Source organism: Hippoglossus stenolepis, chromosome 9, assembly GCF_022539355.2.
Source record: "Hippoglossus stenolepis isolate QCI-W04-F060 chromosome 9, HSTE1.2, whole genome shotgun sequence".
NCBI classification, from domain to species: Eukaryota; Metazoa; Chordata; class Actinopteri; order Pleuronectiformes; family Pleuronectidae; genus Hippoglossus; species Hippoglossus stenolepis.
In genome coordinates this window covers 7,418,932-7,443,436 of record NC_061491.1, presented here as the reverse complement: position 1 = coordinate 7,443,436, position 24,505 = coordinate 7,418,932, and the positions used below count along the sequence as shown (strand labels likewise).

General features: G+C 41.4%; 1 protein-coding gene across 2 annotated transcripts in view; it reads right to left on the bottom strand.

Moving 5' to 3' along the window:
• Positions 1–24,505, bottom strand: part of galnt9 (polypeptide N-acetylgalactosaminyltransferase 9) — a 94,920-nt gene that overhangs the window by 62,492 nt on the left and 7,923 nt on the right. Inside the window, exons 2-3 of one of the 2 annotated variants that reach the window (XM_035166771.2) lie at positions 19,103–19,283; positions 3,433–3,599 (exon numbers count right to left, since the gene is read on the bottom strand). In XM_035166771.2, coding sequence (XP_035022662.1) covers positions 3,433–3,599; positions 19,103–19,283 — 348 coding nt within the window. Of the gene's footprint in view, positions 1–3,432; positions 3,600–11,768; positions 12,066–19,102; positions 19,284–24,505 lie in introns of those variants that run through there. The other variant, XM_035166773.2, reaches the window with a different exon arrangement.

The following is a 24,505-nucleotide window of genomic DNA, read 5'->3' as shown; positions in this document are numbered from 1 at the left end:
GTTTCTGTCAATTTAGATAGTTCTTTTCACACTGATCATTCATTCAAGTGCTCATTTTCTGGTAAGTTTGGCTTTAATTAGATTCTTTGATTAGAGAGTGTTAATGTCATGATATACCAAACGGTTGAGTCTGTGTAAGTATTGATGTTGTGAAACACTAGGTGGCGTTATGACTCATGTTAAAACCATGGATGTCTCCAGAAAAGTCTACGGCAGGGACTGAATGCTGAGTGTGAAGTTTTATAAGGAAACGTGTGACTGTCTCAACTGGACTGTAACTAAGACAAGCTCGTACTTACCTTTTGTTTTTTGTAATCGAACAGTAAGTCCCTAATTTTCTAGACGAAGCTCATTTGATTGAATATAAAGTCCAACAAAACGGAGCTAAACTGAAGACAAATAAAGCTGAAGTATAGGCAAAGTGTCACAGTGAGTCAGGCCCATTTCCTGCACCGTTCTGCTGAGCACACCCTCTTTAATCAGATTTAATGTATGCGATGTTTAAAGAGATTCAGCTCCACTTGAAATTAATATTACAAGCTCCACTCAGCTGGTCCTCAGTTTATATCCTGTTTTCATTATATGAATCATTAAGTTATCAATTTGGTGGCGGTATTTGCTGGAATTGAATCCTGTAGGGCTCATTAAACCTTTTTCCGTGCTGCTTACATGGTGAACAACAGTGAGCCGGAGTCGTCGCACATCTAAAGCTCATCGCTGGGAATGGGAATTTAGTTCAGACTTCTGGAACCAGTGCTGTGAATAAACCTCACAGCCACCAATAAATGTCAGCAGCTGTCCCGGTGAAGGAAATGTGTGGCAGTGACAGAGCAAACATGCTTCCTGTGAGTTATTCATTATGCCAGGAGTGAGTGTGGCTGTACCTGCACTCATCTCACTGAGCCTTGTTCAAATGAGGCGGGACAGAATGTGCCATCCAGAAAAGGTCAAGCTGTCCAGCCTGCATGTTAATTGTCTAATGTCAGAGCCGAGACACAGCTCACACATCTGCACAAATCATCATCACTGCGGGTAAACACGGAGTAAGAGCTGCTGACGGATGTGTCTGTGCAGATCGTGACCTGAAACTGACCTTTCATTAAAGACGCACAAGGCGAGCGGACACACAACATCAACACCTAGTTGTCATGTACCGGGATGTCAGCGAGCTGCACCCAGCACATTAATGTTCACTGCCGGTCTGCCACGCTTTACAGCGAAGTGCCAAGAGCTGTAACATGAGTTCAGCTTTATGTTCATGACCCGTCCTCTGCATCACGTTCAATTTGTCGCCTTTTCTGCGCTGAGGCAACTTTATTCGATTTAACAACTCTGATGACGATGAGTTTCTACGCCTCAAGTGTTATCATGGAAAAATTGGCTGAACCTCCAGGGCTTAATTAGTGGGAATGGGTTGCCAGGTATGTGATTTAAATCTCAGGATATCAGACAGTCATGGGTTGATAAAGATGGTTTCTCATTGTCAAAACTATCTGAACATTTCCAGCACAGTTTATTTATTTTTTATGCTTTTCTTTTTTGGGAACCTGCTGGAGGCAACACATTCAAACAGTAAACACAACAGCGACGCCTTATCCCCTTTAGGAAGTTGATATGATGAATGTGGTAAAAGACAGTTGCCTATGTACTGATCTGGCAGACACAGAGACACATTTGTTTTTATTGTGTTTCGACATCAATGGAAATCGTAAAACGTTTTAAGAAATGAGCTCCGGAATATGTGTGGGTCCCGACAGAGTTTTCCTTTCACATATAAATAACACAGCGGGAAATTGTCTGGATCAACAACAAAATGTCAAGAGTCAGGACATCATGGATTAAATTCCATTTCAGAAATCACCTGTGTTTTGCGTTCTCACATACAGCCCTTCTGGAACATTCCAGGAAAATATCCAGACTTAAGTGCATGTCTGAAAATAGCTAAATATTCATCTTCCTTTTATCTCTGTTTTGGTCTCCACCAAATTCTGAGCACAGTATTCAAATGGCACAGCAACAAGTCTGATGAGTGCTGTAAAGTTGCAGGCTCAACCAAAACTGAAAGATGCTAAAATATTCAACAGAGCTGAGGGGAGCTGCAGAGTCACATGGTAAATCTAACGAAGAGGAACCTCTTATCTGTTTATTTGTTAATAAAAAAAAATATTTAAAACCTACTTTTACTCAGAGCTGTTGCAAGTACTCACAGTCTAAACGCTGTTTCAGAGGCTTAAACATCCTCGCAATAATATTTTATGGGAAAGATGGTGTAAAGTATTAAAACAATACTCTCAGAAAATACTGCAGCCTTTATAGTAAGTAGGGTTGCCCTTAACAAATCTATTGAGGGACAACCCTAGTAAAAACGTGTGTGGCAGACTGACTTAATGACATAATGAGAGGAGGGGTTGTCTTTCATTTTTTGCATGCTCACAGGCTTTTAACAGGTCCCTGTCTAATGGTCGGCAGTTAGAGCCTCAGCAGGGAATGTGTGCCAGTGGTGAGTCCTTCCCGGCCTTCTCTCAGTATGTTATTTATGCACCCTCTTCCTCTGCCAGCCTGAGGGAGGCAGGCCCATTATTCAGTGCCAAGTAAAGGAGGGCCAAGTGTCGTCTGAAATCTAGTTCACTGTCCCTCCCTCTCCGAACAGGGGAGCTTTTGGGATGCGGAGCCGGGCACCTTCAGCTGCTGTGGGCGTCGCGGGGTGCAGGCAAGTTAAGCGTGTGCCCACATCGCCATGGAGACCGTAGTACACAGCAGTTTTAGAAAGGGATGAGACAAATCCCCTCCCTTCTCATCCCTCCTTTGTTAAAGCTATTTTAAAACCTGGTCTTCAAGAGTCCACCCTCAGGGGTTCTCAATCCCTTCAGCTGTTACTCACAAGCCAAACACACACACCTACGCACACACACACACACACACACACACACACACACACACACACACACACACACACACACACACACACACACACACACACACACACACACACACACACACACACACACACACACACAAAATATGCAAAAACTATAATATAAAAAGACGGACGACTGTGGCAGGAGTCCAAAAACATCACACTCGCTCATCTATGCATGACGCCTTCATTCAGGTTCCACCAGGGAGGGGAAACATGATAAATGGAGAGACTGTCTGAGCTGTTTAAGCAAACTTTCAGCATTAGACAATGATAACCTGCAGGCTCGCTTGGAGATTTACTCTGAGGGAAGAGAAACAATTAAACGTGGGAGAAATAGGATGAGATCAGATACTGGGTCAAACCTCCACAGAGGCGTGAAAGATCCTACTCACCACTATAAAGTCATGTCCAGCAGAGCATATACAGCAAGAGACCAGGGGTTAGAGAGTGGTTGAGTGGTGAGTCTCTTATTTTTCACCCGATTCAAATGAAAAGGCTGTAAAATGTCTTACCACTGTCGCTGTTGTCGTCCACCAGGATGATCTCCTTGAGCATGTGTGCTGGTGTGTGGTTGACCACGCTGTGGACAGATCGCAGGATCACCGACAGCGCCTCGTTCACGAAGATGAAGACTACAGAGATCTGAGGAAGGTCCTCTGCGTATGTCAGCTGCTTGCACCTGTCAAGATACATGCACGATTATCAGACAGTGCAGAAATATACCAGGACTTCGTCATTAGCATATCATCCCATGAGAAAAACACAGAAACAGTTTGATCATTTGATCAATACCTGACACATATTAGATAAGGCTGTTTGCTTCTGACCCCCTTCATGTCTGTCGGTAGAGTCATGAGACAGTAGCTTAGCTTTGCAACAATACTGGAAACCACAGGAAACACTGAGCCTTACTCTCTTCTCTTGGCTGTTTATATCTACATGCATTAACAGGCATGCTTAAGTCCAACATGTAAATATGCCAGATTTAGTCAGTGGTTGATGACGTTTTTAACATATGGCAGACACAAAAATGAAAAATGAAAAATAAAACAAATAACTCAGGATGAAAAAGCGATGCTTAACATATATAGGGAGCCCCCAAAGGTGAAAAGACAGTTTTTGGTGATAAGAGCCAACACTTGCTGATGCGTTAATAATTAACAAACCAATGACAATATTGTAAGACATGTGAAAACACATAGCACATGTACGGCACAAAAGTACAAATGAATAGAATGAAAAGAGTCTGAAGACACAGGTGTATCAAGTAAAAGCACATAAATGATTAAACATACAAACAACAATTAATGAACAGGGGGAAAAATAAATTTGTAAAACAACGACGTAGCCTAAACCACTGTAGCTTCCCTCTTGTCTCACAGAAAGGAGAATTGTATTGATCCTCATATCTAACTCTCAACAAGGAGCATATAATGCTATTTTCCAACATGTAGAGCCAAAGAGAGCCCCTGACAGATGTGAGACCTGAAGATTTGAAAACATAGTCAAATAAAGATATTCACAGTGTTGCTGCAGTGCTCCCTGACACCATTTATTGAAACCCCCTTAACAGACCCCAGGACACCCTTCAATAACAGCACTTTGATATCTACACACGCACCTCTGCGTCACCCTCAACCCACTTTTGACAGCAACAGCATAAACTTTTCTCCCTGCAGACATTTTGACTCATCTTCGCAGGAAAAACACAAGCGTAGCTAATAACATTAACGACGGCTCCGTCCGCATTAAAGCGTACCACTGAGCATGTGCAGTAGCAGAGCTCTGAGACTGGCTCAGTAAACTGGATGCAGAGCTAATCATTGGGATTGGTTACACCTTTTTGAAAAACCCTGAATATTCACATTGGAAGGATTATCAGATGGATGTGTGGAGTTTAAGATGCTTTTACCTGTTAAAAACTGCGTGTTGTTTCCAGTGTATTCTCATGAAACAAAGATACGTATCCCTCGATTTTTTTTTTCCCCCTCAGCATATCAAGCCAGTATGGCAAAAAATAGCACTCTTCTAGATTTCTTTTCAGTTCAGTTCCATTTGATGGTGAAGCAGCGGCTCTCAGACGAGGATGTTCTGTACCACACTGTGACTGGTGTCAGTGCTGCTGCTGGGAAGCTGCACTACTGAAACCATTTGTTGAGCAAAAAGCACATTCCTCCAAGAGTCAGGGGGAGAATGTGGAGTTTGACAGGTTAATGAATGAGTCACCCCCAGTCGCATCTATTGTGTATTTTGTCATCATCTTATATAATTCAGTGGTGATACACTGACTTTTTCGGCTGTATTTATATATTCTTATCCACTACTTTAAGTGCTTTACAGTTACATTCACCCATTCACGCACACAGTCATACAGTGCTTCTACATGCAGAGCTTTTTCTATCACCCATCTTTCATTCACAATTTGGGGATCAGTATTTTGCCCAAGGACACTTTGGAATCCAGACTGGATGAGCCGGGCATCAATCCACCCACCTTCTGTTTCCTGGACAACCCACTCTTCCACCTGAGCCACAGCTGCTCAATTTAATACGGTTAAAATTAGTTTTTTTAACCTGAATTATGAGAATCTTCTCGTCAGAAAACAAACAGATCACCAGTGACCAACATCCTGGTAAAAAATCATCCGTATATTTGCGTTCTCACATATAGCCCCTCTGGAAAAGGGTGTCGGGGGATCAGTACATGTCTGAAAGCAGCCACACTGTAACACATCTGTCTCATGAACATGTATGACCCTCTTTTTTACCTCCTTTCCTGTCTCGTCCTGCAGGAATCAAGTCTCTGAAGTATCGCTGTCTTTAAATGGGAACATTTAAAAACCTAGATAAGTGTTATCCTGGTATTCAATCAATCAACCAAATTTGATTTGTTGATCCAATAATCACAATTGGCCTCATAGGGCTTAACGATCTCTACAAGGTGCAACATCCTCTGTACTTAACCCCTTGATGCTGGTGAGGAAAAGAGTACCAAAAATAAATCCCTTTAAAGAGGTGAAAAAACTGTGAAACCTCAGGGAGAGTCACAAGTTAGGGATCCCTCTCCCAGGACGGACAGAAGCAAGGTAGATGTTGTGAGGGACTGAGCACATCAACAAAAATAACAATACTTAAAAGAGAAAATTAAATTAAAGAGAAAAGACAGTGTCTAACAGTGAGAAAGCTGAGTATATAGCTGTTGTACTCTAGCAGAAACCTGGATTGTGTGGCCTGTAAGGTCTCTGATCTCTGACTGTTAAATGCACAGCTGCAGTTATATAGCTATCGAAGTAAGCTGAAAGGAAAAGGGTCTTGACTCCAGAATTGCAGAGGACAGACTGAAGCCAAGTGTCACGCATGTGTTCTGTTATACCCTTCATTCCTTTACAGATGCTCAGGTGGAGGCAGAGCAGTAAAACACAGAAGGCAGCCACAAGTCAAACTGGGTTCATCCTCAGTCAGAGCGGAGAGGAGTGTGACAGTGTGTCTGTCTGTCAGGCCTGCACCGACACAGGAACCTGGCTATTATTAGAATCATATACAGGGATATGAACAACCCCCCTGCTCTTGGTTCCATGTAAACATGAGGACACACGCGCATCTCCTTCTCCTTCTCTTCCACCTGTTCACTCTCTCACCTCCTTTCTCAGTCTCTGCCTCCCTCTCTCGCCCTCACACATGGACTCCATGGTAACCCCCATCGTGCACGTCTGTGACTGGAATCCTCCTTCATGTTCCCCCACTTACACTGACCCAATTATTACAGTGGACTGTGATCAACACCATGCAAATGAAAATTCGCTTGTGTGCATCCGCAGATTCTCACTCACACGACTTGACTCAATCTCTGCCGCTGATCGTCTCACACCCTGTCCCTTCCAGTAGAACTCTGCATCTTAAGTGAGAAATAGGCACGGACTGGACAGACGCACTTAGCTGATTCCTATGGCAACTGCAAGCGCGCACGCACACACACACACACACACACACACACACACAACACACACATCCAGCATCTTATGAATCTTTCCGCGCTGCTCCAATTAGGAGCCGAACGCAACAGCTGACAAACACATTTCACTCACTCCTGCCTTTGTTTCCCCGTGTTTTCACATCTCTTATTCAGCAGTGCTGAGTCAAATGTGTGTGGATAATGAGGTGGTTAGGATAACTGTTGTGGCTGAATTATTTACAAGAGATTTTGACTGTGATGAAATACTTGTAATCTCATTCTGTATTAGCATATCAAATCAACATAAATCAGCGATAGTGTAAACAAATTTTCACTTCACTGAATCATGTGAACCTCTTATAGACGTCTGCTGAACATCGAGGCAGAGCGGAGGTAAAGACGCTGAAATTACATATTGCATTTGGGGGAAATATCGTTCACGATATAGAGCTAATTGATGGGAGAATATATGTATTTGTCACAATGTATGAGTCTCACATGCCATCACAGATTATTAGACATGACAGAGTCAACAAGTGAAGCTTATATTCAGTCTAGAAAATCCAATTCAAGAATAATTTGAATAACAAATAACGGCTGATACAGAAAAGACCTCAAACTTACCTATTCAACAAAATGAAGAAAACTACAGGTTAATAGTCCATTTTGCTTCAGAAGGCTCCGAGCTGAGTGAAATGACCCAGAAGTATTTCAGTGGCTGTCTTAATAAGAGCTGTTTGAATTCTTTAAAAGATAAAGAAAGGAGCTTCCATGGTTCCTATCTGATCTCCTTTCGAATAGGAACAACTGGACCATAATTTGGGGAGAATGCTGTCCCACAATTCATTATGGCAGTGAAATTTAAAGCCACAAAACCTTGTAGTTGCACCTGGACAGACCAACGCAAATATAAAAAAAAGAGAACAGCTGTTTTGTTCTAATGACACGATCCAGAACTGATGTAAATCCTCCCATGAGCTCTTTTTTTATTCTCTGTCACATCTGTCCAGTGAACAACAAGCACATTTAACGTTTTAGTCCACAATATCATCATCAGAACTAAATACAAACATAAATATCATCAGAGCTAAATGCAAAGTAATTCCCCCAATAATACTTTTTCCACTTTTCAGTTTTTTTTCTCAATTTTTGTTTTGTTTTTATTTAGAATATTTTTTGTTTTGTTTATTCCCTATGAGTTACTAATGGTCAAATGTTCCCTCTGTACAATCTGAAAACATCCTTTATTAGGAGGTGTGGTAGTGTGAGAGTCTTTTTGAGTTGTAGTCATAGATCAGAGTTTGTCTCTGTACCGTACTGTCTGTTATAAATAAAGTTGACAAAGTGGAGGTGGATTTTCTCTGCAACGCGGTTCTCCTTTCCTAACTCCTTACAGATTCTCCATCACTTCATCTTTCCTTGACCTCATGACATTTCCCATCGGGGGGCAAGGAATAGTGGTGAGTAAAGGACATTATTTTGACAGATCGCAGCCAACATTTCCAAATGAAAATGTGGCATCGCATACACCCACTGCCCACGGGAGGTAGAGACCGAATGTAGAATCTAATATCATAATGTGTTGTGCCTGCATGTCGAAGCAAAGAAAATGATAACTTTAGCTTTTCACAAATCAAAGGCTTGGTATGAAACAGCTGATTTATCACTACATTTATTCATCACTGCAAAGTCATGTTTTCAGACGCAGGAATAAGCAGTGTTTTTATCAAAGTCAAAAGGCTTGTCTGCAAGTGCTACCTTCAACATGTTTAGTTTAATGACAGCATGTTAGCTGCTCTCCCACCCTTGCTGTGAGCCATCTGAACTCTACTGGTGCTTGATGCTCCGATACCCCTGCGAACTGCCATGTCAGCTTGAGTCATCAACATCTATGGGGTCAGGGCGCGGGGGGACGGCCACACAGCAGATGGATCCCAGCGTGGTGCTAAAGTTACATCATCCTCTCTTCACCCATTGGAAACCCGCCTGATACTCATACTGCCACTGGTGTGTGTCTGTGTGTCTGTGTGTCTGTGTGTGTGTGTGTGTGTGTGTGTGTGTGCACGCAGTGGGCATGTGTTTGCAGGTTCTCACCTTTCAACAATGAGAATTGGCAAGAGAGTGACGAGCAATTATGTTGGACGCCACAACAGATGGCATCTTATTTACTTCACTTTATACATTATGTGCGTTGCCCATCACAACAACATGAGCAGACCTTTGAGTTTAAAAATGATTTCTGCTTTCAAATATGGACTTTACCTTCCATTTATTTTATACTTTGCATATTCATCTCATGCACTACAATTACATGAACAAATATATGAATTAAAGTTTTCTGATACCGTATACTGTTTAATTCCAGACTGTTAAGATGTGTCTGACTTTAAAAAAGAGTGTAATTTAGATTGTGATTATTTTGTATGAATTAAAGTATTGTATATGTTTAAAGTAACTTTTCTATTTTAAAATTATCTTGTTTTCTACAGACTACAATCTCAGTTTAGCTCACTTTTAAATGTATTGGTAGTATAATTATTCAATAATATTCAGTGTATTTATTTGAAATGTCTTCACAGAAGGTTAGTTAGCCAGTTATAGCGACAATAATAAACCTAATGTAATTGCTTTATCTGAGAATGATAATGAAAAAAGTTATGATGTGTGACTGAGAGGAAATAGGTTGTTTACAATTAATAAGGTCAATAAAAAAACAATGTATGTTGTTACAGCTTTAAGATCCAGTGTTGATAAATATAGAGTCGAGGTAAAACACAATAGAAAATATAAAAAAATGTGCAACTACGTAGTTGATGTAGAAACAACTAAATGACGAATTGTTAGCAGAGTATATTGAACCTTGTTGATAAATCTGCTGGGATTCTTGACCAATTGAAAAAAAATGTAAAATGCTAATTGTTTATTTGCTCAATGAAAATTGCCATAATATGATTTAAAACTTAACACACTGTACGATACTATTCTCTCTCTGTCCTATTCATAACCTACTGTGTGGAGGAGTGGGCCCATACCTATAGTAAACCAACACAAATTAATTGTTCATGCTACAGTAGAGAGCTATAGTAACTAGCTACTATCTAGTTGATGTTGAAATAGCAGTGATGATGTAAAATCACATCATGATTTACTTCCTCATTGTATTCAGAGTTTGTTGCATATCAGACACGGAGCGAGACTAGCATGCAGCTGGACTGTGTCTGCAGCAACTCCAACTTTAACAAGCAGCATATTTACTTTCTCCCTTTTTATTGAAGTGTCCTAACTCTGGGTGGGTAAAAAAAATTAAACATGACGCAGTGCCTGCAATAGATTCCATGGCAACTGGAAACATTCCCTCAGTGCAATGTTACACATCTTACAAATGAGAAACTGATCACTGTGAGATTACACCTGCAGTGGTGATGCAAACATGATGATGTTCCTTAAGCGTCCAGAGCCTCAATTGTTGAGAAATGTGATTATTATTCATATTAATAAACATCTATTATATATTGAGAAATGAAAGAGTGAACAATGGGCCAGTTTCAGATTGTTGGTATTGAGTTCTTGTCCACCTGAGGAATGTAAGTCTAATATTCACTCTCCTTCTACCTCTGTCTTTGGTCTCCACCACGTCCTGAGTGTGGGATCTGTAGCTGCTTAATGCGTCACTATGTTCACCAGCTTGTCACTAACTGCGTCTGTCTTCCTTTCGGTGCTGCACAGACAGTGTCCAGTGGGTTTTACGCACTTTGTTCACTGAACACAGCTGCCTGCTGTAGCCAGAGACTGTGAGAGCAGTGAGAGTGAACCAGTGCAGCTGCAAACCTAGGGCCCAAAACAATGAGCTGAAAGGAGCTATATAGGAGCTCTGGCGGATAAGAGGGAAACGTAAATCAATGCAAGGGTGATTATCTGTGGGTTCATCACAGTAATGTCATGTGATCCATCATAAGTATGAAAATATGAATGATTGCCACAATTAGCCTCCACCTCAATTTATTATGTTATAATGAGACTCCTTTAAGTCAATGCTGATATCAAATAATAATAATAGAAATTTAGTCTAAATATTCAGTTGTCTTTAGAGATCCAGGTCTACACATCCTCACTTTTAAAATTTCATCAGCAAACTTAAGATTTTCCTGAATCTCTGCTTTGTGGACATCACGCAAATAAGCACACACAGTTCAGCCTCGGGTGATGACACAGCTCTGGATTATAAAGTGGCAGCTACACTGTAGGTGCGGGTAACATACTGAGAAGCATTCAACTTTATTTATATCATTTTTTTACATGGCACTAAAACTATATAGTGGCAACTATTCATACAAAGGAGGGACGTTCTGCTGCTTAATGTTGCACTATCATGTATGACAGTACTTGCTCTTCTAGACTGGTGAGGCTTAATACCATGCACAGTTATCAATCACTTCCATTAGCACAGCCCACATGCATTTGACGGCAGAGACAACGAAAGGCAAACTAAACCATAGAGAGAGAGAGAGAGAGAGAGAGAGAGAGAGAGAGAGAGAGAGAGAGAGCTGCATACATCTGTCTACAGTGTACTCTAAGCCTGCACTCTCTTCTGAAGAGTAAATGCACAAGTGTTTTGATTGATAACCCCTCCTGTATCATTCCGGTCCTTCCTTGTGCATTTATGCTCTCCCTCAGCAGCTCCTTTGTTTCCTCTCACAGCTTTCTCTATTGCCTCTCTCAATCAGCCCTGCCAGGTCTATAAATACAAATCTGGCAGTGAGTTTGAGAGGGGAATTTTTTTGTGCTCCTTTGCAGGAGACACAGCCACAAAATGGCAACTCGGCAAAACAAAGCAACGTATATTTCAGTCTCGTTGGGTTATACGACTAGTGAAGAGGCTGTATTTAATGAATACTACCTGAGTAATATCTTGAAAATGTCCGAGGGGGCAAGGCAGCTTCATCACTTCTAGTTGAGATGTGGTGGGAGTCTGGATTTCAGTGTCGAGATCGTAAAGTGGAATTGTAGTTCCATTGCCCTAGTTACTGGATCCAATTTAGGGCATCGCTCAACCTTAAATTTGTACCTGTCTGCCATGGCGGGGAAGCCTTGTAAAGCTGTAACAGGATGAGCGATCGACTCATCTGTTTGTAATGGGACTGAGCTCACTGGCCAGTGCTCATAATTTGACCCGGAACAAGCTTTGACAGAAACAGAGCGGCAGATTAAGATATATTTCGACCACTCCTCCCCCTTTTCCCTCCTCCACCAGTCTGCTGCCCGGTTGCTCCCTCTGACTTCTTTTCCCCCCCTTTCCCCGCTTGCCAGTCTTACTCGCTGTGAAATTTCACATTAACCTCACATGACCCGCGCGGGCCAGGCAACACCAAAGCAAATTTCCAGTCGGCAAGCACACTCCTCTCAGAAAAGATAATTGTTTGCCTTGTCATTTCTCCGACCGTCCAGGAGATAAACTCCAGCGCTGGAAAAGAGCAACAATTTGCAGCAGGAGCTCCTGGACCGCGGAGACCTTACGATCCCATTCTGCTATATCAGACGCTCAGGAGATGAGCTAAGCCTGTTTCTTCAGCCTCCCTCTCTGGTTATCACCCTCCCACAGGCAGACAAACACAAGACCAAGGGTCCTCCGGGAAGCACAGCGTTCAATATAGTTTTGGGTTTAACAACTATTTTGACAAAATATAAATCAAATCTCCCACAAAGTGACAATGGTGATGGAGGTGAGATTAGCGGTAATTGAATAAGAATCCTCCTCGCCGGAGGAGAAGTGGAGAGTGAAGAAGCCGGTTTGATGCCTTGAATTGCATTTTTTTCTATTTATGACACCCGTTGCATTTTAAAATCTTTTTCTGTTTGTTTTGTGGGCAGCCGTAATCTCACCAGCTTGTCCGCCTTTACTGTTTTTTTTCTCTCCACAGCCCAATGAACTGTTATCGTACCTGAGGCGCCCAAGGACAGCGATGGCAGCCTCAGAGTCACCGTAATGTATTGCAGAGCCTACTTACGTCCGTCGGTATCTTAGCTTAGAATGTCGCTTGCAGAAGTGAAGGGCAGGGGAAAAAAAGACTCGCCAGCGCTGAACGGGGATTACAGGTTTTTTTGTGTGAGAGACAATTGCAGCTGTGATTATTATGAATTGGTTTTGCAGCAGAAAGGGGACAGACTTGATGGCTCAGTAGAGACTATGTGGACATTGCTGCCCTGTAGTCATCAGCGTCCTCTCTGCTCAGTGACTCCTGCTCAGTGGAAAGGCCACTGGACAGGAGGTGTCTGCTTCTTACATTTACCCTCACTCCAGCAGTTCTGCACACACCTCTTTCCCACAGGACACAATTACAGGATCAGGATTAGAAATCATTAATGTAAGTGTCTTTTATACTGTGTGAGGCCGATCACAGCAGATAGACACTTGCCACTGGGCCTCATGCAAGAATATTTTCATATCCTTTAACCTCTATCCCGTGTGTGTCCAAGTCGGATTCACAAAACTCTCTTTGCCGCACAGACGTATGTAAAGGGCTTGTTTCAGCCTGTTCATGAGGAGGAGCACGTTCATGAGATTTCAACATTAGCATAGTCAACACCCCGGAAAGTGCCTCGTAAGGCTGCCTGCTCCACTCGGTTTGTGAGCAAATATCAACCTGAGAGCTGAACAGAGGCCTGCAGAAAGACCCTGATGATGAGGGAGTGAGAGAACTTTGCATTTACTACTTACATTTATACATTTCTGACAAAATATGGCAATAAAGATCAGGGCGGTGGTGATGATGGAGTAAATAATCTAACCTTCACCGAGGAGGTTATGTTTTCGTTTTATCTCTTAGCAGGATTACCAAATACTGACTGGACAGATCACCATGAAACTTGGTGGAAGGATGCAGTATGGGTCACAAAAAAAACTCATCAACTTTTGCTATGAATCCAGCGTTTCCCACAGAATGAATTCAAGCTATGGTGATAGCAGGGGGTGCACATACAGTACACACACAAAAACTCATGCACAACAGGTTGTGAGTGACAGGTACACACAAACTAAAGAGTGAAAGACAAATTCTCATGTGAGAGATAACTGCATTGTTTGCCACCTGTCGGTCAGACGACAAGTACAGCTGAAACTGAGGTCTGACTGTCTGCATGGACTGTAACAACGTTATGGACCATAGCCCTAGTGAGCATGCTGCGAATAGATCTGCACGCAGCTTTGCAATGCTGCAGCCGAGCAAAACACCAAGTTACAATGAAGAAAGTACAAATTGTTGAGGTTATTATGAAACTGTGAAAGGATAAGATTAGAATATGGCAGGACGACACAGTCAAGGCTGCTTTGACAGGGAGATAGGGCATTAGACTTGGTGGCAGTATGTGCCCTCAGAGAGCCCTTCAAGTTTTATATATAGTTTGTCTTTGTTATTCATTTTATTAGAGTTAATTTTGGTTTCATATTCAGACATTCTGATCTGCTTCGAGTTTTACAAACTATCCAACAGCTGTTATCATGTTGGTAACTGTGATGCCAGACTTCACTGCACCATTCAGTATGTGTTGATTTATGTTAAATAACTGATTGTGAGACAGTGTAACTCAAACCTTTGTTTATGAATAACAATGAGCAGGAAGAGACAGGATAAAAAGGAAGTTTGTACTCTTGTTAGTCATTACTGAGTTTATATTATGAGGGCATTTGTTAACAATGTTCTTTGGTAGACTTTGAAGGGGAACTGACATGATCAGGTCATATCCCTGCACTCACACACTGACACATATATGTTGCCTCAGCTACTGAGTTGTTTTTCATAGATATGTTACTATTATACATATACGTTGCTTATACAGACTGCTTATGGGATTCCTTCTTTGACAGTTGATGATCAGATTTAATATAGATATATAGCATTTTCAATACATGCTAAATTCACATGTCTATTATCATAAAACCGTTCTGATTGCACAGGGGTTCACTTTGAAGGAAACACACTTTTACAAGGATATTCTCGGTCCAGTTTTTCTGTCAGTGCTAGAGTCTGATTAACAGCTTCCACACAAGCACACTGGGCAAATGCAGCAGGGTCCGTACGAGCCTAACAACGTTTTTGAAAGAACCTATAACCCCCCACCAGTGCCACAAGAAGACTTTCTGTTGTGCTGGTTGTAAACACATCCATTTTCTATCTGTGGACAATTCTCTTTGCTAAAAGCAGCGCTTTAATGCCTTTCCTGTTCTTAAAAATGCTGCTTCGCTGCTGTAAACAGAAAGAAAGCAAAGAAAACCATGTTTGCGCTTTGCATTGTATTGATTTCCATTGAGCAACACAACAAATGGTCTTTATCACATTGTGTACCTATTGGATATCTGTCATGGATTCAAGCTTTACCTTGTTTGACACAACATGTTTTGTTTGTACTCAATGTTTGTGCTTGTTTGTATGGACACAGAAAACATTGTGTTTTTCAGAGATTGACCCAGGATAGATTAATGCCCAAACACAGACACAGATCAACAAGAAGGAGCTGAATCCCTCTGTTTGACATATGTAGTCGGCAGTATCTAGACACAACCTGTGTCACTGTAAGTAACATAACATATAGTCGGCACTATTAATAACCAGAAACAGTCTCACTTCCCTTGTCTGGCGTCCCATTTTTTATTGACTGTGTTCTATTAAAAAAATGAATTTCCTGAAACCCTTCCATTCCAGAGGCGCTCTCTCCACTGACTTTATCAATTACCAAGCTCCTTTCAAGATGCCTTCCTCCTTCCGAATCATGTCAAATTTTTCTGGGCGTGAAAAAGAGCATCGGAACAAAGCAGATTGCGTGAAATGAATTGTTATCCCAGCTAAAGCCTTCAGGAACCTCTCTTGGCCGTTGACAGAGGAGAGGAGAAAGGATTAAGTGGAGTTAGGCTGTAAGACTGACGAAGAAGATGAAGAGTATCAAGCAGGATGTACAAGGGCATGTTTGTGAGGATGCGACTGTTGAGGGAACCATCATAACACTACTTCTACACAGAGGGCAAATTTAACACACTGGAAGAGTAAGGCCATGTTATTTGTTTAGTTTTTTTTACTAGATACTGCTTTGGGTAAATAGTATCTTAGTATCATCCTCTTCTTCCCAAGATGCAACTCAAACATCCCCACCGACACCCTCAAATATGACCAGAGGGGGCGTGGTAGAGTTGCAACCCCTGAATGATGTGGTGGAGCCTTCTTTCCTTTTCATAGTGTTTTATCATGGGAGACAGAGATGGACAAGATGGATGATTCTCAGTGTCATAAACTAACTTGAGATTGATTCCTGCAGCGCTGGTCGGGTTCTGACCTGGATGTCATCTCTCTCCCCTTTTTATACTTATCACCAAAAAAATACCTACATTTTTTTTACCTGCCATTGTGTTACAGGGGGTAGTTGTGAGTGTAAATTGGTGCAGTTGGAAAGTAACGTATACAACAGGTTTAGTGGAGTCTGCTATGTGCACTAACTGACTATTTGAAAACAAACTATAAACTCCTTAGTAGCCACAAAACAAAGTAAATACAGAAAACTACCCACAAAGAAATGAGGGTTACACACACCCTTATAAGTTATTGATAATTAACTGAAAACCACAGTAAGGATGCCCTTAATATTAGATAAGCCAACAGTTACAGAATTTCCAAACTGGAGACGTATGAGATGATAAACAGGGCGGCTTAATGTGAGAGTAGTAAAAAGATAAAAACACCAAATTAAATGATTAATTCCGAAAGTATATCTATTGGATTATTTATAACATTTCCCATTTAATTTAACATAACATTTCTCACAGGTCACGTGATCGACTACCCGCAGGTCTTCGCGGCCCCCTGAGATTCTCCCTAATGAGGAGGCGCAGAGGTGGAGCAATATCTGAGAAACAGAAAAATATTGACGAATTTGCATATTTCACATATGCACATTTCATCAGGGATGCTGGGTTACAAGAGCCGCTCCGCTGAACACCAGTGGGGTCACAAACAGATTCCACCACAGTCACTGAAAATGTTAATGTTTACATAATTAAGCAAACCATTGCAAAATAATGTCAAACATGACATGAATGCACTAATTTAAAATGTGTTATTAAGCAGGACACAAAAGGTATTCACCGTGCACTTCTCTCCGCTGGGAAACTGAGGGCAGCCGCTGCAAATTGAATGTCATAAAGCTCCAGGTGTTCAGGAATGTGCACCACTGGCAGCCATTAAATTTACAAGGATGACATTTGCATTTTGGTGTTCCATATGGAAACCAGTGTCAGGCAGTGTTTGATCCATGTGACGTTCTACACTGTACGTCCCATCATCTGGGTACTGGCTTCAATGTTTAGCATAAGAAGTCTTGAATAAAAATGAAGCCATATAAAATATGCAGCAACTTCAATTAAAATGAATGAGGAAAGCATTGTACTTAAAAGATCCAGCGACAACCTAGACCTAAAGATCTGTAGAACACGTCTCATTAGGAGCATACCTATACCATACTCTTTTTATGTCCAACCATTTACAACACTGCTGCTAGGGCTGGGTGTCATTTGGGTGGCAGAACAGATACCTCTTCTTTAAAGACGCAACGGTTGACGATAAGAGCAGCTTTTTTATTGCAATTCCAAATCAGAAGTTGAAATGTAACACGTTAACTGTTAACAGTTTAAAGTATATACTTAAATAAAAGTGTAAAACTCTTAATAAACTTGCATAACAAAATCACATTATAAATAAAACCTACAGTAATTTAACACTTAGTAATAGTGCTTAACAAAGCAAAATACTTCAGCTCCAAACTAACCATTACCTGTCTGTTGACATGAGGTCACACAACCAGTAAAACACTGAACATCCCTCTGCTTTCAAATGTACGTATCTGTGTGTCGCCAGGTGCTCCATTGAGTTTGACATGTTTCTGCCTTTACATTCAATTATTTTCAAACATTTGCTGTCGGAAAAAATTCCGCATGAAATACAGCCACACTAGCTAAGTGTAGGCTAACCTTACGTGCTGCCAGAGCCATGTAGAGAGTGTGTTACTACCACAGTTAAGTGTAAGTTAACTAGTAGACACGTGTGACGATGTTTATGTTGCCTGTAAGCAGAGCAACTATCTCAGTAGAGGGCTTGTTGAGGAATTTCCCACACATTACATCTGTACACCATTAGTAGAATAGTGTCTGTCTAATTCCACAGATACCCCCTTCTCTTTCACAATGCCCAAGGTCAGGTTATAGATAAAGGGCCAACTGGCAGTACATTGTAGTGTCTACGTTCAGGGACTTTCATATCTAACTCAGATTCCCTAGACAGAGAGGCACCAACTCTAATTCTTCGTTTCGTATTACATTAGTGGCAAGACGTTAGGACACAATTGTCCAAAATGATTTAGGAATGCATGCTTTAGGCTTAACGATCCAATAGGAAGCAAACACCTGCATGTAACATAGAGAGTGACAGCAATTCTTGCCTTTCATGGCTGTGCTGTTGGAATGGGTGATGCAAGTTGAGGAAGATATATGGGACGGCTGTGGGACGGCTGTGGGAGACATCTTCACACTTGGGGGGGACAATTACTCATGTTACTCTGTTGGCATTTGCATATTGTTCCACCTTCTGGTCTCCTTGATGCATCCAATCTCCATTAAACTCTACTGCATAAGACATCAGCTGCTGCCTGAGTTCTCCTTTCACCAGCTTCTAGAAAACTTCCATAACAGGGCTCAGACTCCGAAATCTGTGTTGTTAAACGGCATTGAACCTAAGACAGGGTGGTGACTTCATGGTTTGGCAAAAGCCTTTAAAAGCACAACTCGCCCTGCATGTTTGGCCTGAATTGAGTGCAGATTTGTTTTAGTACATTCCACTAATCCTCAACAAGAGCTCATCTTATCATCTGTGACACACCTTGCACCACAACTATGCTTCTGGTTTGTGCAAAGAAAACGTTCTGGAGAGTCACCAAAACGCCAGTAAAAACCAAGAGAAGACAATGATGAGGATAAAGAAAATGATGAAAATGCCAATTTCCTGGCAAAATATCCTCCCACACAATTTGTGCCATCATGTAAATGAAGCGCATCAACTGCTGCAGGGATTAAACTGGCAAACCTTGCAGTAGCAAGTCTGTCTAACATTATACAACCCTGCCAGAGGGGGACACAGGTGCAGAGCTGTAGCTAGAAGTGCATGAGAAGATGGAAGGAGAAAGAGGAGGTGGGCGTACTTTTTAGGCCTGTAGTCTGGGATGCTTCTGTCCAGGGAGATGCGGTCACTGAGCTGAGCGTTGTAGCCGTACTCCTCGTACTTCCCCTCTGCGTCGTGGCTGTCCTCTCCCAGAGTGGCGGCAGCTCCCCCCTGGCCGAGGCCCCCGGGCCCCTCCACCAGCCCCATGGGCTTTGCCAAACCTGCCGTGAAAATAACACAAGAGAGAGAAAGTCACGCAGATGTACGCGGCCATAAGTGGAGGCAGACACGCCGACACAGAGAACAGGCAGACAGGTGAGGAGAGAGGTCGTGCAGAGGGGAGGCTGATTGACATTCTGAAGTGGTGTGAGGAGACTGGTGTATGGCAGCTTAGAGAGCCGGCGGGGCTCATCCACGGGGCATCATTACACTGTCTGTCAATGGAAACGCTGCAAAACACCCACATGGACACAGACGTCACACAGATAAGCAGGGCAGAGCAGAAGCTGGGAGGCTCAGTGGCACACAGACCAACAATGGAGACCAGAGATAATTTATAGTGCACAGCTGTAAGTCACGTCCAGCAGAGCAGGCCTGAAAAACAGTCAGTGGGTGATCAGATGTGAAACACAATCTCCAAAATCCACTGTGAGTGGATTAGGATTGTGATCATACCTGGAGTTTGAATGCATTTAGCTTTTCCTATTTATTAATGTTATAATATATATATTTTAAAAAGTAATCGTAACAACTTTGCAGATATCAAAAGTGTATTCGTTACAAAAAATGTGATAACGATAGTAACATGAATAACCAAAATTGGGTTTTTGAGTACAAATATGCAGTAAGATGACTATATTTAATGAATAAAAACTAACTAGAACAAAATAGGAAACCTGCACATGTTATAAGCCCCTCAAAGCCCCCAGCAGGCCTGCCTGTGGCCAGCGTGTGATAATGCACAACACATACAAACAGACCCAACAGGTTCGAAGAAGGCAAAACCAAAAATGGGAAACAAACATACATGTGAAGACAGATACATACTGATATTATTCACAGGGCAAATGGAATAAATCATTACAACTGGTTATGAAAGGCGCCCATGTATGAAAAGATTTCTTCCCTGAGCCTCTCAGTGAAACTTTTATCTTCTCAAGTTTAAGAAAAAAATTCATAAAAGAAAAAAAGAGCCAATCAAAAGGCCTGACTGAGTTGTGACTGAAAACACATTTGTAGATTCCTGCACGCATCAGCAAATCTCAGCACCATTTTCAGTTTCTTTTACACGTTTACAAATCTGAATATGCACACATGAATCCAGATACAGTTGGCTGCAACACTGTCTACCCCTGAGACTCCTGAAGTGTTTTGTGGACTCAAACACTTCACTCACGTCTCCATCGGCATAGTGGTGAGTAGATTATGAGTGAATTTTCATTTTCGGGTGAACTATCCCTTTAATGATGCATTATACTGTGAATGGAGGTGTTAATAGGTAGATTATGATAATTTTACAGAGTTTATTGGGAGTAACAATCAAATTATGTCTTTCATCGTCAAAAAAAATCCTGAAAATATAAGAGTTTAACTTTATACATTATGCTACTTATCTACTAAACTACTTAGATACGACAACACTTTACTCATTACTACAATGTTGTTAGCTAGCAAGCAGATCTCGGTAGGTTTAAAAAGTAGATTCATTTCATTGCAATCATAGAGGGGGGAGGCACAGACAGGGTTCTACGGGTGCTATAACACCTCAAGGTGCCGGAGGTGTTTGTTATATTGTTACAAGTCTTTTCCTCCCAAGGTGTCACCTTCAACATCTACAGTTAGCAGCATGAGCTTTCTCAATGGTCTCCTGTGGTAACCCATTTGAAATAGTATTTTGTTTCACCAGTTTAGAACACCAATGTTCAAATGCAGTGTTCAGCCTCGACAGTGGGATATTGTCATTGATAGACACTGCCGATGAGTGAATTACATCCCATAAGCCTGTGGTTTTCTTACAGGCTGACGCACTATATTTTCATATGGTGCTGTCAAGATGTCGTTAACAGTGTGAGAAGAGCTCACACCACACTGTGCTCCAGCAGGCACTAATGTAATGGCAGCTACTGTTTCCCAGAACTGCACATTAAAGTAATGTTATGTGAAACAGCTATAAAATCTGTCGTATAATTCTGAGTGAGTTATAATAACATGTACAATTATATTTTACTTGTTTAAATATAGAATTATCTTGTACGATATAACCAAGGTGATGCTTGGGACAGTTATAATCTGGTCCATAATAAATACACCTGATCCATACAAATTTCTTACTTATCATTAACTGGGATAATAACACAAATATTTATAAGAGGTGGAACAATAATAAAATAACTGAAAAAAGGGAAATTAACTAAATTAATAAAGACTACCTGAAATTTCTCATAAAAAAATACAGAAAAAAAACAAACATTATCATTGACCTACTCCAGCATTAAAAAAAAATTCTGACCTGGCAGCTTTATATGACAGACAGACACAGATGCTTTAAAGCATCACTGCCATATAAGTTAAGTTAATTTGATTTAGTCGTTTTACGAATCACTGATGCTTACAGACACATTTAGTCCATCAAGGATCCAGCAGGTGTCCCACTGAGCTCCTCAGGGCTCTGTAAGTCTAATTATAGAGGCATCATACAAGCAGTGAGTGGCACCACTGCGACCCTGAAGAGGATATTCATACAGTGTGTGTTCCATGAAGGTTGTTTCAATCCATGAAGAATCTATACAGAGCAGCGTCAACACATATGTGGGTTCTTGCTGGTGAATGGGAGCTGGTCCCCGGTCAGCCCCGTCATGTTTCATCATTCAACACAGGATGTAATGTGTCAGACTTAAAGTACGACACTGCTCTCATCAAAGAGTCTCACAACTGTGACTCACAGTCCGTCACTTTGCGTCTGTGGCAGAGACCAGCTTCAAAAAGAAAAGGAGAAAGACGGGTCGCAGTGTCAAAAAGGAAAACGTCTTAAAAATAAAGTTCATGTTTGACTTTAAAAACACAAACATTTGAATAGTTTCTCACACCATCCCTGATTGAAAACTTTATATGTTAGTAAAACTATAATTTTAGTAAAAGCACAATGTCCAATTGCCCAATTGGACAATTGGACATTTTATTAATATAGTGGTTTTAACGATGCCAAAAGACACTTAACATCTGTAAAAAACAGAAAAGAGCAATTAAAAGCAAATAACAAGAAATATAAAATACACATCATTAATCACACATTAAAAGCAAATGGTGCAGTTTGTTTATCGAGCTCAGTTTATTTTGGAACCGAGAGCTACTACATAAATATTTAGCTGTTTTTTTTAAACCGCTGTTAATAAATAAAAGAATGGCTGCAGCTTTTTGGCTGATGGGAGCCTTTCTAATAAGTAGAACAGGTAAGGTTGTACTGAAAATGCTTATTATATAACATTACAGGTTAAATCTGTATGAAAGTGTACATTTAACCGTATAGTGGTTTTACTGTGGTGATGCAGAGTAGAAGAAAAGGCAACTGTTGGCTAAAAAAAAGGGAGAATAATGTTGAATTCCTGCAAACTATTGAGACATTAGTCGGCTAACTTTAGCTACTATAGGAAGCCCTGACAAAAAGACAATGATCCATACAGAAGCCAAGTCTTTGTCATTAAACAAACCAAACTACTGATGCTTTTTTTGCAGAAAATCTAACAATAAAACGAATGAATAGAATATAAATTGGAGCATTAAATTAAAGACCCTTCCTTAAGCAAATAGAATATAATATTTAACATGAATGACCCTCTCGGACTCTGTTTGCCTAGATTATTGTTTGACTATCTAAACTTCCACAAAACTGCAGGATAACGTCAGATAATTGCCGTTTGAGCCAAACATCCAGTGTGGCCCGCACAGAAGAGTCAAGCTGCGTCTGTTCACCGCATCAACAGATGGACACACAGACAGTAAGTAAGCAGCGTACACCGATGAAGGGCTCAGCTTCAGCCCCTCCAGGAACTGCGGAGTAATCACCATATTTGGATGGCCTCAAATCTTCGGGTGCCACGGAAGATTTGTAATTGGAGCTGAACGGTGGCAAACTGGCTCCTTCCTGCGAGTGGGATTTGCCGTGGCCCACACCAGCCCGTGTGGTGGCATTTTGACAAGTATGGGTGGGGTTCACGTCACTGATGCACCATCTGGCATAGCAGCCCATGTCACACACACACACACACACACACACACACACACACACACACACACACACACACACACACACACACACACACACACACACACACACACACACACACACACACACACACACACACACACACACACACACACACACACACACACACACACACACACACACACACACACCCTCCAGAGCCGGAGACTCGAGTCTGGAGGGCCTCTCTGTCGCTGCATGAATCTTGGAAGCAGGACAATGGCTGTCAGCTTTGTGTTATGGTCACTGTTATTTCGCTTCCCACTGGCTGCCACTTCCTCTGCCTGATTGAAATTCCATTATGGGATGAGCAACGAAGGACACTCACAGAATAAAGATTGAAAGTTGGTCATGAATCAGCTGTTTGTACATTAAAAGATTCTAAAAAGCTGATTTAATGCTGAGGAGTTAAAACAGTTCTGCAGTTCTTGAAATGTAACGTCTTAGGGATCTTTGGCAGAGATCTATTATAACGTAGGTCTTGTTAAATCCTGTTTTTGACAATACCTGGTCGATCTTTTGAGTGGTTTAATTATTCTGTCGGATATTTTATGTTTTTCCACTTCCAAAAAATGAATATGCATGAATTAATCTGCAAATGCTTTTTTACACAGCAGCTTCTTTTTTACAAACAAACAAAAATAGAAGCTTTTACTACATTTCTTGAGAGGAATAATTGGACCGTGTACATCTGAGCATAGAGCATTACTCTATAAGAACAAAGAGCTCAGTTCCTATAACTGCGTGAGTTAAAAATGTATGCACACATGATCCTGAGAGGCACTTTGTTTAAAAGCATCCAGTAAACGGGCTGTTATGTGCTAGTAAAAAGAAGAAGGATGGCAATGACTAAAAGCCCACATTGCTTTTGTATTTGTCGACACAACTTTAAAACTTCCGTGAGTTCCCTGCGAAGTGTTCTTCCGTGCGCTATTTCCGATGCGAGCTCGCCGTCTGAACACCACCGTAACATGATCCCACTGCAAAGCAATTACAGCCCAACATCTGCTTCATCCACTCAGGCTGCATTCCCCTGCAAAGCCTCAAACCGTCAGGCGACAATTTAAATCTCATTGTGTCCAGGGATACATCTGTCCTCGCAATCCATTTGTCCAAATCCCCCGGACATGACACATTTAAGTCGCAACATCTCTGCATTATACAGTAACCTTCAGAATGTGT